This window comes from Sminthopsis crassicaudata, chromosome 2 (genome assembly GCF_048593235.1).
Source record: "Sminthopsis crassicaudata isolate SCR6 chromosome 2, ASM4859323v1, whole genome shotgun sequence".
Taxonomy (NCBI): Eukaryota; Metazoa; Chordata; class Mammalia; order Dasyuromorphia; family Dasyuridae; genus Sminthopsis; species Sminthopsis crassicaudata.
In genome coordinates, this window is record NC_133618.1 from 629,532,930 (window position 1) to 629,546,528 (window position 13,599).

Sequence of the window (13,599 nt, forward strand, 5' to 3'; positions counted from 1 at the left end):
TTTTATTCCATGAATTAAAAATCAAAATTTAAAAGAAAAAGAATATCAGTTTGGCAGATGTAAGGATGGATTGTAATGGAGAAAGATGAGACAGGAAGACAGGGAGTTGCTGCAATAGTCCACAGGGGATGAGGGCCTGTACCCAGGAGATGGCTTTGTGAGCAGAGACAAGGGAATTCTCACAATGGGTCAGTTGATAGAACCATTAATATTTAGTAATCCATTGGATATATGGAGTGAGGGAGAATGTGGAGTAGACAATTATAAGGCAGCCATCAGGGGTGAGTACAAAGATGGCGGTGTTCTCAACAGAGGTAGGGAAATTCTAGAGGGATGGATTGCAGGAGGAAGCGAATGGGTTCTATTTTCGACCTGTTGGGTTTGAGAGGCCTACAGGACATCTATGTACAGATAATCAACAGGCAATCGATATTATAATGGAGCTAAGGAGAGAGATGCGGGTTTGAACATGTAGATCTGGGAAGCATCTGCTTAGCAATGATAGCTGAATCCTTGCTGGGAGACGAGATCAGAGAGATGAGATGAAGGTGTAATTTAGAGCTGGGCACATCTGCTCTTAGAGGGAAGGGTTGTTTTTCTAGCCTTAGTTAATATTTAAGACCAGGAGACGCCATCCACTGGGGAGGAAAGCAGGGGAAGGATCCTCCACTCCAGTACTACCCTTGTACCTACACCTGAGATGGATGGCTCTAGGAGCCCTGAACATCCGGCTAAAGACTAAAGGAAGAAAGAATCTTGCTGTCTTGGTTGCAGTGTAGTGGATAAAATGGATGAAGGACTAGGCCGAGTCCATCTGGCCTTTGTCCAAACTTTTTTCTCTGACTCACCATGGGGCCTTCGGTCCCACCCTGTATTATCTCACAGCATTTTCTAGGAGAGGGCCCACTGCATCTGGATGGGTTGTTCATGCCTTTGATGGGACCGACTGTGGGACCCAAGTGTCTGGGCCCCTTGCTGGCAGCTGTGGTGCACTTAGCTAGCAGCCTTCCTTTCTATACCATCAGAAGTGTGGGGGGAGACCTTGCCTCTCTCCTCCCCGCACCCCAAGAGCTGATCGGACGCATCCCCTCCAAGAGCAGGCCAGAGACCATTCAGTGAGGGCAGAGTTGCTGGACCATTTGGATTGGAACTTTGTGAATCATCACCTCGCTTTCCTGTTCTGTAAATTGAGAGGGCCAAATGGGCTCTGAGTTTGCTTCCAGCCCTAGACTGACGATCCCAGACAAACCTACTCAGTAAGGTTGCCATTCTCCGGACCAGGATCCCCCCAGGCACACGTTCTATTGGATCCCTGGTGTCCCATCCCACGAATAGGATCTGCTCCTAAATCATCGATCCATGCTCAAGGGGGTCATTTGAGAAAGTCCGTGTATTTGAGGAGGCGATGTTGGGCAGGGAACATCACAGGTGGTCTCCGTTTGTCAGGGGTCCCGCATGGGGACAGTTGGGCTGAATGATCCCCGAGGTCCCCACCCTTGAGCTCAAGGACAAGTCAGGCTCTTCTGAGGTGGGTCAGAACAGAGCGGAGCCCTGGGAAGGAATGGAGGACGGGGTCTGGCTCCCCTGGGCAGTGGAAGCAGGGGCCCTGGGATCTGGGCTGCAGGAGGGAGTCCTAAGGTGGGGGCAGGGGGGCCCAGGAACACGAAGGCAGCGGCTGGCTGAGGCAGGGGCTGAGAGCGGGGCTGGCTGCTCCCAGAGGCCCCTTCTCCTTCCAGGAGGCGCTTGCCCTTGGAGGAGTTGATGAGAGCATTGCAGCTTCCCGGGGCTGGCGGGGGGCCAGCCGGGCTCCTCTCTTCAGCTCTGCGCCGCTGCCGGCCACGCCACGGCATTAATATTTCAGCGCCGCCCGGCCGCCGGCATTGGCTCCTCCGCAGTGCACTTTATCAATAAGAGGCGGGCGGGCGGGGAGGGAGCGGCCAGCAGCGGGCCCGACGGCGGCAGGACAAGCTCTCCCTCGCGCTGCACGAGCAGGGGCCGCTGCTGTCCCCCGCGCCCAGCCCGCCCGGAGCCCTCCCGGAGCCCGCCCGGAGCCCGCCCGGAGCCCGCCCGGAGCCCGCGCCCAGCCCGCCCGGAGCCCGCCGCACTCAGCTGCCATGGACGTCTTTAAGAAAGGGTTCTCCATCGCGAAGGAGGGCGTGGTGGGGGCCGTGGAGAAGACCAAGCAGGGAGTCACCGAGGCTGCCGAGAAGACCAAGGAGGGGGTCCTGTACGTGGGTGAGTCAGGGGAGGAAGTAACCCCGCGGGGGAGGGGCGCTCAGCATCCTCAGCCAGCCCAGCCGGGGTAGGGGGGACCCAGACAAGTAGAAAGCCTGGGAACCACCCCCCGTTCGGGCAGGTCCCCATCATCACCGTGAGGTCCTTAAGCATACTCCTGGGGGGCAGTTCCACAGCTGCTGGGGGTTCTGCAGTGCAGTCCATGAAAGTCCAAATAAGTGCTAGTTTTTCACGTACAAACGTGCTCCTCGATTACCAGAGGTCCTTGAAAGACCCCCGATGCTGTGTAATTGATAAGGGGGTAGGGCTGATGCTGCCAGAACTCTGACCTCACCGGCCTGGAAGCCTGAGACTGTCTGGGACGACAGGGGTCCTTCCCTGGGCATCGTAATTGGGGGTCCCGCCCCCCTAACTTTGCTTCAATCAAGGCTTCTGTTCCCTGTTGGGATTTCCCTGTAGGTCAGACGTTCCGTGGGGAAGGATCAGAGAAACTGGGCCAGGCTTGGGGGTGGGGTGGGGATGTGTGCAGGCTACTGAGAGAGCCGGAGAAAGCCGGGCCTTTTGCCATCAGGACCACGCCCTAGGGCCGCTCCGGCTGCCGGAGCATCTCTGAATGGAGGCTCATGGAGTCAAGGTCGCCCCCTTGCCCAGAGCCCAGCAGGCCGCCCACCAGCCACACACATGGAGCTTGTGTGCAGGGTCCACAAATGTACTGGTGGGGAGGAAGGGGGAGAAGCTGGGGGGGGGGGCTCTTGTGACAAACCCAATGCCAAAGTCCTTGCAAACTCTGCTCCCTCCCTAGGTGAGGTCCCCCTTGGCTTTGGCTTTGCTGGGGGTCCCTCTGCTCCGTGGCTGGAGGAGAAATGGGGGCGTTAAAGAGACCATAAAGGGGAGACCTTTGGGACACAATCTCAATTTCCTCATGTATAAGACAGAGCTATTGATTCTTGGGCTCTCTTACTCCCTACTTGCTGTTCTCATGATCTTTGCTGCGTCTTTTCCTGTGAAGCTCTCCGTGGGGGCAGCCACTTTGCACCTGGCTTTGTCTGGAGGAACGAGACATGGCTGTGTCCTAGCAGACTGGCCCGTGACTCAGGGGGCCTCGAAAGGCTGAGACTGATGCAGACACGTGCAGACGTGCCCTCCCCCACATCCTGCCTCACAACAGGCACCTGCTGCTTCCCCTGGGGAAGCAAACCTGGCTTTCCGGTCACTTTGGGACTCATCCGCAGCTTTGGGGGCCTGGGCGGCCTGCAGGAGGGGGGGATGGTCATCAGGTATGGTCAGAGCTGGAGATGAAGAAGAGACAGGGGAGGGAAAGGCTGCCCCCAATCCCACCATCCCCCTCCCTTAATTATCCAATTCCAAGGTGTCTCCTCCAGCCTGCCATCGAAATCTCAACTCCCCATGCTTCTGAGATGAAAACTGACTTTATGACTCAGCTCTTCTTTTATTCTCTAGTTCTGGTTAGCCCAGAAGTCTTCAGAAACTGGTTTCTTAATGTCTATTCACTGTATCCAGAGTTCATTTAGTCCAGGGCTCTGTTTCAAGCCATGCTATTGGGCACGATCTGGAAGAACCGTTAGTCAGAGATAAATTTATAGATTCCGATTATCAGACCTGGTGAAGGACCCCCTCTAGGACCTCAGAGTCAGAATGGGGAAATGATCTTCCCCAAACTGCACAGCCTGTGAATGAGACAGGTAGGACTCGAAGTCAGACCTTCTGGGTTCCACTTTGCTCATGCTCTCTGGTGGCTCCAAGAAGTAGGAGGAGAAGACAGGGCTTCTGAGCTCAGGAGACCAGACTGTGATAGGTAGCAGGTCCCAAGGCAGAGCCCAGAACGATCATGGGGAGGGGGACATGAAATTGTAGGCAGACAACTTGTGGGGGGGGCGATGGAGGAAGTTGTACCTTGAACCGGTTATCCTGCCCTTCTCTGTCTTCAGACCCTTCCATCCTGCCCATCCTCTCCTATTGGGTTCTTCCAGACACGGAAGGAAAGAGCCCTTTGATGTGGACTGTGCTTTCCCTAATGAATGCACCACTTATAATAACACATCAGACCCCAGGAGAGAGCTAGACTTGGTCGTTCCCTCCCTGAATGATCTCTGGGGGGCAAAAGAGGAAGGGCCAGACTTGGGGTGGAAGGATCCTCCCTCTATAGCTCTGCCATCTCCTTTCATTACCGATGCCTTCCATCTTGGTCACTCCATTCACTGTCCCCACCCCATCCCTCCATCTCTTATTCTTCTCTTCCATTTTCTGCTCACTTCCATTTTCCGTTTCCATCCCCTTTGGATTCTTCCCCAATATGTTGTCTCATTTTTTCATTCTCAGTCCATAGTTCACCTCTCCATTACTTGCTCCTTTATCCCATTGATTCTGCCCCCCCTTCTCACCCCTATCTCTGCCCCTTTCCATTATTTTGCCACCGCCCATCTCTTTAGTTTCCATTTCCCAATTCCTCTAATCTCTGCCCTGAATTGCTCTGATCTGTTTCCATCTTGCCTATTTTTCCATCTATCTCTTTTTGGGTCTTTCCTTCCCTTTACTACCTAAACCTGAGCAAGCGGCTCACTCCTTCCATCAGAAGACCCTTCATTCTCCTGTATTATATTTTCTTTTCCTATCCTGTGGACACAGAACATGCTTTGGAGTAATGGGAGGAAAAATCCAAGCCAAGGGCTCATCGCATGGCTGAGCTGTTCAGGGAATTGATCTGATCTTTGTTTCCTTCACAGGGACGAAAACTAAAGAGGGCGTGGTACAGAGTGTGACCTCAGGTAAGGAGGGGGGACTCTCTGATACTAGGAGTGAAGAGTCACTGGAACTCTCTCTACAAAAATGTTTCCCTAGAATCCAAATTCCCCAGAATCCCCCAGATAACAGGTGCCCAAACGACGGTCTGACATGCCTTTCTGCACTCTCCTTCCCATCACATTCACTATCATTCTGACTGGACTGTGACCACTCTCCATGATTTTATTGTTTTTTGAAGGCTAATATTCCTGGAACCCTCCCCTTAAAAATCAGTCCTGTGTCTGGGGTTGTGTAAGGCACATCCCCATTTGTGTGGACTCTTCCCCCACAAATGGAATGAAAAATGCTGAAAATCAGCATTTTCCTCCCTCTCTCCTTCCCTCCCCTTCCTTCTCTCCCTCTCTCTCCCTCCCTCTCCTTCCCTACCTTACCCTCTCTCTTTCTCTCCTCTATCTCTTTCTCTTCCACCCCCTCTCCTCTTTCTCTCTGTCTCTTTCTCCTTCCCTCTCTTTCCCTCCCTCTCTTTCCTCCCTCCTTTTCTTCTCTCTCTCCCTCCCTCTTTCCCTCTCCCTCCTCCCCCTTCTCTCTCCTCTTTCTTTCCTCCCTTCCTCCCCCTTTCTATTTCTCTCCCACCTCCTCTCTGTCTCTTTCTCCTTCCCTCTTTTTCCCTCCCTCTCTTCCCCCTTTCTTCCCCCTCTCTGTCTCTCTCTTCTATCTAAATCTCTCTTTGTCTCTCTCTGTATCTGTCTCTTTAGTCCCATTTCAAATGGGCCCCTTACTCCTGGGAATACCTTGGGAGGGTACCCAGAACCATTAGAGCCTGGGAGCAGGGGAAAAGACGTGTAAATGAGTAGGGGGAAAGCCATATTTGTGGATCTAAATCCTGGAATCTCTTTCTACACCTTCCTCCCTGGGGACTGAGCTCAAAATTCAATGTTGGAGTAACCCGAACAAAGCATATTTACTGTATGTGGGAAGGGACCTTTGGGAGGCACAGAACAATCTCACTCTGAAGGAGGGAGGGCTCAGACAGGAATAACCAAAGCCAGAGAAAAAATGCTTTCTGTTCTCCCCCAAGTTGCGGAAAAGACCAAAGAACAGGCTAACATGGTGAGCGATGCCATGGTGGCCAGCGTGAATACTGTGGCCAACAAGACTGTGGAGGAAGCTGAAAACATTGTGGTGACCACCGGCATTGTTCGGAAGGTGAGTTGTCCCTGCTCAGAATTCCAGGGAAATCCTCAGCCCCTGAGGTGCCCAGCCAACTCCAAAGGGCTCTGGCCAGAAGCTGGGGGTGGTCCCATCTCAAATGGCCCTCAAGGATGATGGAAACACTTTCCATCTGTTCACTGCTCTCAGGCCCACAAAGCCCTTTTCTTCACAGCAACCCTGCTAAGTAGATAACATAAGGAGGCTTTATTCCCATTTTATAGGTGAGGAAATTGAGCTTCAGAGAAGGGAAGTAGCTTTGCCCTGGGCTACATGGCTGAGCAGTTTAGGAATGTATTGCCTTTTTGAAAGTCCTTTCCAAAACATTAGTTCCAGCCCAACATAACTGTGTGACCCAGGACTATGGAGCTCTGATTCTTTTGAGCCTCCCAACTGATCTCCTTGGGAGCAAGGATGGTGATCGTCATCCTCTTTGTGGTTCTGGGGAAACTGAGGCAGTTTGTCAGTTTCGGGGCAGGAGCAGAACCCAGGTATGCTAAATCTCAGTCACAGGATCATGAATTTGGAGTTGGAAGGGATTTCTGAGGTCACTGAGTCCAATCTCTTTGAGGCCCAGGGACATTAAACGGTAACACGAATAGTGAGTCTAGATTCATTGCCTGTGAAGCAGTGGGTTAACTCTCTTAATCCTTAAGAGCAAAGATCATTATTTTTTTTTAATTTTTGGACTTTTATTTTCAAGATACATGCAAAGATAGTTTTCAGCATTCACTCTTGAGAAACCTTGTGTTCCAATTTTTTTCTCTCTCCTTTCTCTCCCCCCTTTCTTAGGCAGCAAATAATCCCAATATAAGTTAAACATGATCACTACATTTATTAGGCTATAAAAATAAAATCTTGGAAAGAATTTTTCACAGAAAATTGGAGCAGAAGGGACCTCTTGCAGCAGGAATCCTTTCTATGATATCCCCAAAAGTGGCTACTCCATTGCAGACTTCTAGAGATGGGCAATCCCACCAAGCATGGCTTCTTTTTCTCTAGCCTAATCATTTCAACTTCATTCAACTAATATTTCTATGCCTCTTCCCCCCATTCTGGTCCCCCCACCTTTGAAGGGTTCTAGCTAGTTCCTTCAAAAAATGGGGGATCCAAGATTGAACCCAATATCCTAGGAGATTAAAATATTCTATGGCTATTATCTCCCTTCTGAGCACCGTGCTTGTGTAACATACCCTAAGATTTCATTAGAGAGGAGTTTGTTATTGGGGATAGTTTGTTGGGCTTAGAGTCAGGAACCTGAGTACAATTCTCATCCCAAACACTTACCACCTATGTAAGGCTAGGAAAACCACTTATCCTCTCTGTACCTCAAAATCCTCACCTGAAAAAGGATGGGGCTGTCCATTATGGCCTTGAAGATCCCTTCTACCTTTTAACCGATGGTCCTGTGTATGAATCCCTCTGAGTTTCAAATCTAAAACGATGTTACTCTAGTATTATGTGACAAACAGTAGTTGCTTAATAAATGCATATTCCCTTCCCTTCCCTGCCACACCCAAAGAAGGGAGAGCTTTGCTGAAGTCTTTGATCTAATTAATACCCCATTTGGTGTATTTTAGGAGGAAAATCAAATAGTATTTAATTCTAGCAATGGGCCCTTTCGTAAGATATTTTAGAGGCAATTTTCCCTTGGGAAAAGGAACGTAGGGTCAGATAAAATAGTTACGAGCTCCCATTTCTACAGGTTGTTAGCATTTTTTTAAAGTACTTTCCCTAACACAACTCATTGAGGTAGCTAGTGAATATATTCTTACCCCCATTTTACTGATGGGTAACCTGAAACTCACAGAAGTTGATTTGAGTGGAGTCTCTTCAGCTAGTGAATGTCCCTTCTGGGCTTGGACTGGATCCTTGTTTTCTTCCCAGTGCCTCTGTACCCGCACATCCAATGTGTTTACCATTATTGTTTTCTTGTCCCTGGGATGGGATGGGGCTGACTCAAGAGCTAAGACCTTGTGACTCTCCACCCACACCATCTATCACACTAGCCTGCTGTTTGGATCCTGTGCTCTGAGGCTGTGGGAGCCTGGGGAAGTTTGGACCCATCTGAACCTCGGTTTCTTCATCTGTAAAATGGATTCTATGAGGCATGAAGGACATAATGAAGGAAAATCTCTTTGTTAGTTTTAGAGTATGATGAAAATGTTGACATTCAAGTTGACACCATTCATCTGTGCCTTAAACGCCTTTTTTATTTCAATTTTCTCTCACTGTGGCCATCTGTTACAGACCCACATGAGTAGGTGGCTGGAGTAAGGGAAGCCCCCTGGGCTGGGAATCAGGGGCTCCTTGGCTCCAGGACTGGTGAGGAAAGCTGGGGTTACACGGCAGTGGAGCAGGAGAGAGCTCCTTGTGCACAGTCTCCCTCGGCTCTGTGTTTGAGCATCAGGGAGCCACCAAGGACACGGAGAGCATCCCATTCCAAGATATCAGTGCCCCAATTATAGACGCAGACAGTCCTGCCCAAGGGAAACCTTCCTGGCTGTGCTGCCTGGCTGGAGACGCTGGCAGGCTGAGAGTGAGTCTCAGGTGGGAACTCCAGGACAAGAGCCTGGACTAATGAGCACCCAGAGGAGACAACTAGCTCGGGACCAAGTGTCCCTTTTGTAGGAATGAAATGACCTCCGCTATTTGCCTGAAGACATAAACTTGGGTTGGGAGGAGGTCAGGGTCAGAGGCCCCCCCCCTTCCTTGTCACCTGTTGGACCAGTAACAGGGTTAGCAGCTACAGAGAATCATCTAAGAGTAACTCAAACTTCCATGTGACTAAGCTTGCCAGGCACTTTAGAAATATTCTCTCAATTGATCAGACATCAATCCTGGGAGGTAAGTGCTATTATTAGCTCCATTTTTCAGATGGGTAAACTGTGCCTGAGAGAGTTGAAATAACTTGCCCTGTGGCTAGTAAGTTTCTGAAGCAGGACTGGGATGCAGGTCTTGCTGGATTCCAAATCCAATACTATTTATTGGGCTGCTTAGTTGGCTGTCTCCAAACCACCAGTTCATTTGCACTATATTTGCTGCAGTTGTCCCAAGTCCTCCTAAGGTTGGCTCCTCCCATTGCCTTAGTTTCCTTATCTGGAAAATGGGTCTGATGCCAGAACAATCAGTCCTAGGATAGGAAGACTGAAAGTATGAAACAGAAAGTTCAGGACTTGGAAGAACAAAGAGTTTTAGTTCTAGAGAACAAAGGATTCCAAGGGGCCATTTCCCATCCTTCATACACACACACACACACACACACACACACACACACACACACACACACACACACACATATTCATGCATCAACCCTCAGGAAATAGAAATATTATCTGGAGCCAACAAACCCGAATCTTCCACTGGAATTAGGAGAATTGTTGGGTGGTGATTTTAGGGAGGAGGGTTTGGACTTGATATCAGGGAAGCTTGCTGAAAAACAGTATTCCAAAATGCCACCGGCTCCATTGGGTGGGTTGGCCATCACTGGACAGCTTCCTAAGTGGGGGGTCTATTTGTCAGGGATACTACAGAGGGCTTGCTTAATGAGGGGTCTTGGATTAGTCCTTGGCAGTTCTACAGTTCTCTTGGCTGCTTCAGGGATATGTGAACTGGGGAGATTCCATTTAATTTAATTCTATTTGCATTTAAGAAGTGAATGCCTCAAGTGGTAGGCTGGAGATCATTTCTGTCCCAGAGATAAATCTATGTGCCTCTCTGCCCTCTTTTCTTATCTCCTTTTCTCCCTCTCTTATTTCTTCACTCCCACTGTTTCTCCTGCTCTGCCTTCTTCCCTCCCTTTAACTCTGCATACCTCATTTTCTCCTTCCTCTCTGCTTTCCTTCCTTCCTTCCTTCCTCTTTCCTCTCCTCTCTCTCCTGTCTCCCTCCTTCTCTCCCTGCCTCTCTATCTTCATCTTTCCTTCTTGCCCAATCCTTCTGCCTTCCTTTCTTCTTCCTTCCCTCCCTTCCTCTCTCCTTGTGTCTCCCTCCTTCTCTCCCTGCTCCTCTGTCTCCCTCCTTCCCTCTTTACTTCCCTTCCTCTCTCCTTGTGTTTCCCTCCTCTCCCTGTTCCTCTGTTTTCTTCCCTTCCTTTTTCCTTCCTTTCCTCTCTCCTTTTGTCTCCCTCCTCCTCCTCTCTCTGTCCTGTTTCCTTCATCTTTCCTCCTCTCCTTGTCTCTACCTCTGCCTGCCTCCCTTCTTCCCTCTAGAATTTCCATTCTGTCCACTTCTCCTTCCCTCTCCTCCTCCAGCCTCCCTCTCTTATTCTCTGTCATGCTTACAACCCCCCTCAGTGTCCCCTAGTTTCTGCCCTAAGCCCTCTAACCAGCCACGTGTTTTTCTGCTTTCATAGGAGGATTTGGTGCACCCAGCCCAGCCTGAGCACGCAGCCCCAGAAGACCAGCCAGCAGAGGCTGCAGAAGTTACTGAGGAGGTAGAGTTCCGATGCTCCCTTCCCCTCTCTTTGGGACTCCAAGGTTTTCTGCCTGGAGCCCTCCAGGATTTTCCAATTTTCAGCTTCCTGGACTTGGGGAAACCTATTTAATGACAGCAGCCATTTTCTCTCCCTGGACCTGCCCACCCTACTCCCCAGTCTTTCCCCAGGTCATTCTCCTGCTACATGACTCCTTACCCCTAGAGCATCTTTCTCTAGGGGGACTCTGCTGTTATTGTTGCTCATTCACTTCAGTCCTGTCGGACTCTCTGTGATCCCATTTGCAGTTTTCTTGGTAAAGATTCTGGAGTGTTTGGCCATTTCTTTCTCTCACTCATTTTACAGATGAGGAAACTGAGGCAGACAGGTTTGAGTGACTTGCCCAGGCTTTCATAGCTAGCTATGAAGCCAAATTTGAACTCAGGAGGATGAGCCTATCTGACTTGAGCCCCAGAGCTCCATGCATGATTCTTCCATCTCCTTTTCTACCCCTGATTGTCCTACCAACTGCCTCAGTTGTCCTCTAAAGTCTCCCCACCCTAGAGCTAGGGCTGGGGTGATGGCCTTCAGAGGCTCTTGCACAAATGGAATAAAGACTGACCCAAACTGGTCCTTTATTGACCTCTTGACTTCATACCCAGAATGAGCCTTCTCATAATGAGCCCCAATGCCAGTCATGCCGGCCATAATCTGACCTTCTAATCCTGGCTGACAGTGGAGCCTTTTTTTCTGGTCAAGGACTGACCCCTAAACCTGGTCACAAACTGATCTCTGACTTTTGCCCCATACTGCAGCCCAGTGCTAGCCACAGACCAACTCCTAAGGTTACCAGTTACCTCTAAAACAACCTGTGCCTTGAGTCCCCAGAGGGAATGGGCAAGAAGAACGATTTGGACTCATCCCCATCGCTGAAATGATCAGAGTGTGTCCTACCAGTGGCGGACCTGACACCCTGCCATGTTTGCATAGGAGTCCGTACTTGGCATTATGTCTGGGGCAGTGAGACGGGGCGGGTTATTACAGCGTGCTTGTGTGTTTACTTTGTGTTTTAATTGTTGTCTCTTTGAGGTTGAGGGCAGTGGAAACTAGCCAGAGAATCCTGGACCAAGCGGAGGATCGTGGAGCCATTAGCTGACCCTCCCCATCACCTCCCTGTCCCAGAGCAGACGCTTTCTTCCAAATCCCTTCCTTCTCCCCTATCCCCGATTGGATGAACACCTCATGCTGCATGTGAATATCAGGTTCTGGAGCATATGTGTTGAGTAGCCATGTGCTGGGTATCTTCCTTTCCCTCCTAATTGTGGCTTAAGCCTCCCCCCCCCAAGCCCATCTGTCCTTCCATTTGAGAATCCTTGTTGTTGTCCCCTCCCTCACTCCTTCTTGTTTCCCTCTGTTCAAGTGGACTCTGTAGATGCTGAGTGTGCTTTATTTATTTATTTATTTACAAATGATACCAAATAAAACTGTGTTTGAACTATGCTTCCGGACGGCTCCCTATGGTTCTTTCCTTTTCCTTTGAAAAAAAGCAGACTACCCCGAGAAAGCATCAAGGGAAGGAAGAAGGGGCTCCTTTATTGAATAAGGAGTTTGGGTTGGCTATTATTCCTCCCAACTGGTTTAAAACCCACAGACCGACTTCCCAATGTAGCCACAGATTGACTCCCCAGTGTGGTCACCAACTGACCCTCAATGTGACCACAGATTAATTCTTATTTTATTTTATTTTTTTTTTGCTGAGGCAACTGGGGTAAAGTGACTTGCCCAGGGTCACACAGCTAAGGAGTATTAAGTGTCTTTGACTTGAACTCAGGTCCTCCTGACTTCAGGGCTGGTGCTCTATCCCATACGAGCTGCCCCCACAGATTAATTCCTAATGAGGCTAGTGCTGCAGTGTGTGGGCTGGGAAGGTGGATCTGAGAGTCAGAGACAGAATAGGAGGTAATAATCATTTGCATTTGTCTCTTAAGGTTTTCAAATCACTTTCCATACCTTCTTCGCTCTTTTGCTCCTGATTGCAACTTTATGTATGGGTAACATAAACATATTATCTCTTTTCTTTTTAGAGGACAGGGAGAAGTCCACTGCTCTGCCTCCAAAGCTAGTATTCTTCACGATGTAGCCAACAGATCTTTTCCATTCCAAGAAAAAGAAGCTTCTCAAAAAACTCCCATATGTCATGGTCCTCTTCCAGATCAAAGGACCAATAGCAACCACCTGAACAGGAGTCTTCTCATTAGCTCAGACAGGTGGTCTCCCAAATTTCTTTTTTTTTTTTATTGTACCTTTTTATTGACAAAACATACACATGGATAAGTTTTCTACATTGACCCTTGCAAAAACTTCTGCTCCAACTTTTCTCCTCCTTCCCTTCCTTCCCCTCCTTCCCTAGATGGCAGGTAGTCCCATACATGTTAAACATGTTAAAGTACATATTAAATACAATATATGTGTGCATATTTATACAATTATTTTGTTGCACAAGAAAAATCAGATTTAGAAACGAGATTAAAAATAACCTGGGAAGAAAAACAAAAATGCAAGTGGACAAAACCAGGAGTGGAAATGCTATGTAGTGGTCCACACTCATTTCCTAGTGTTCTTTCTCTGGGTGCTGCTGGTTCTGTTCATCACTGATCAATTAAAACTGATTTGGATCCTCTCATTGTTGAAGAGGTCCACGTCCGTCAGGATTGATCCTCATACAGTATTGTTGTTGAAATGTATAATGATCTCCTGGTCCTGCTCATTTCACTCAGCATCAGTTGATATAAGTCTCTTCAAGCCTCTCTGTATTCCTCCTGCTGTTCATTTCTTACAGAGCAATAATATTCCATAACCTTCATATACCACAATTTATTCAGCCATTCTCCAGTAGATGGGCATCCACGTAGTTTCCAGTTTCTGGCCACTACAAAGAGGGCTGCCACAAATATTCTTGCACATACAGGTCCCTTTCCC

At 49.1% G+C, this 13,599-nt stretch overlaps 1 protein-coding gene across 1 annotated transcript; it reads left to right on the forward strand.

Annotated features, from left to right (window-relative positions):
* Positions 1 to 1,887: 1,887 nt before the first annotated feature.
* Positions 1,888 to 12,120, forward strand: SNCG (synuclein gamma). The gene is made up of 5 exons (XM_074296420.1): positions 1,888 to 2,235; positions 4,980 to 5,021; positions 6,077 to 6,204; positions 10,561 to 10,641; positions 11,710 to 12,120. The coding sequence occupies exons 1-5, from the start codon at positions 2,115 to 2,117 to the stop codon at positions 11,728 to 11,730; spliced, it is 393 nt and encodes a 130-aa protein (XP_074152521.1). The 5' UTR covers positions 1,888 to 2,114; the 3' UTR covers positions 11,731 to 12,120.
* The last annotated feature ends 1,479 nt before the right edge of the window (positions 12,121 to 13,599 follow it).

Bases quoted from the DNA above. Each gene is read 5' to 3' on its own strand.
- SNCG (XM_074296420.1), top strand. From the start codon at position 2,115: ATGGACGTCTTTAAGAAAGGGTTCTCCATCGCGAAGGAGGGCGTGGTG. The intron at 5,022-6,076 runs GTAAGGAGGGGG...TTCTCCCCCAAG, and splicing joins GGTACAGAGTGTGACCTCAG to TTGCGGAAAAGACCAAAGAA. The intron at 6,205-10,560 runs GTGAGTTGTCCC...CTGCTTTCATAG, and splicing joins CCACCGGCATTGTTCGGAAG to GAGGATTTGGTGCACCCAGC.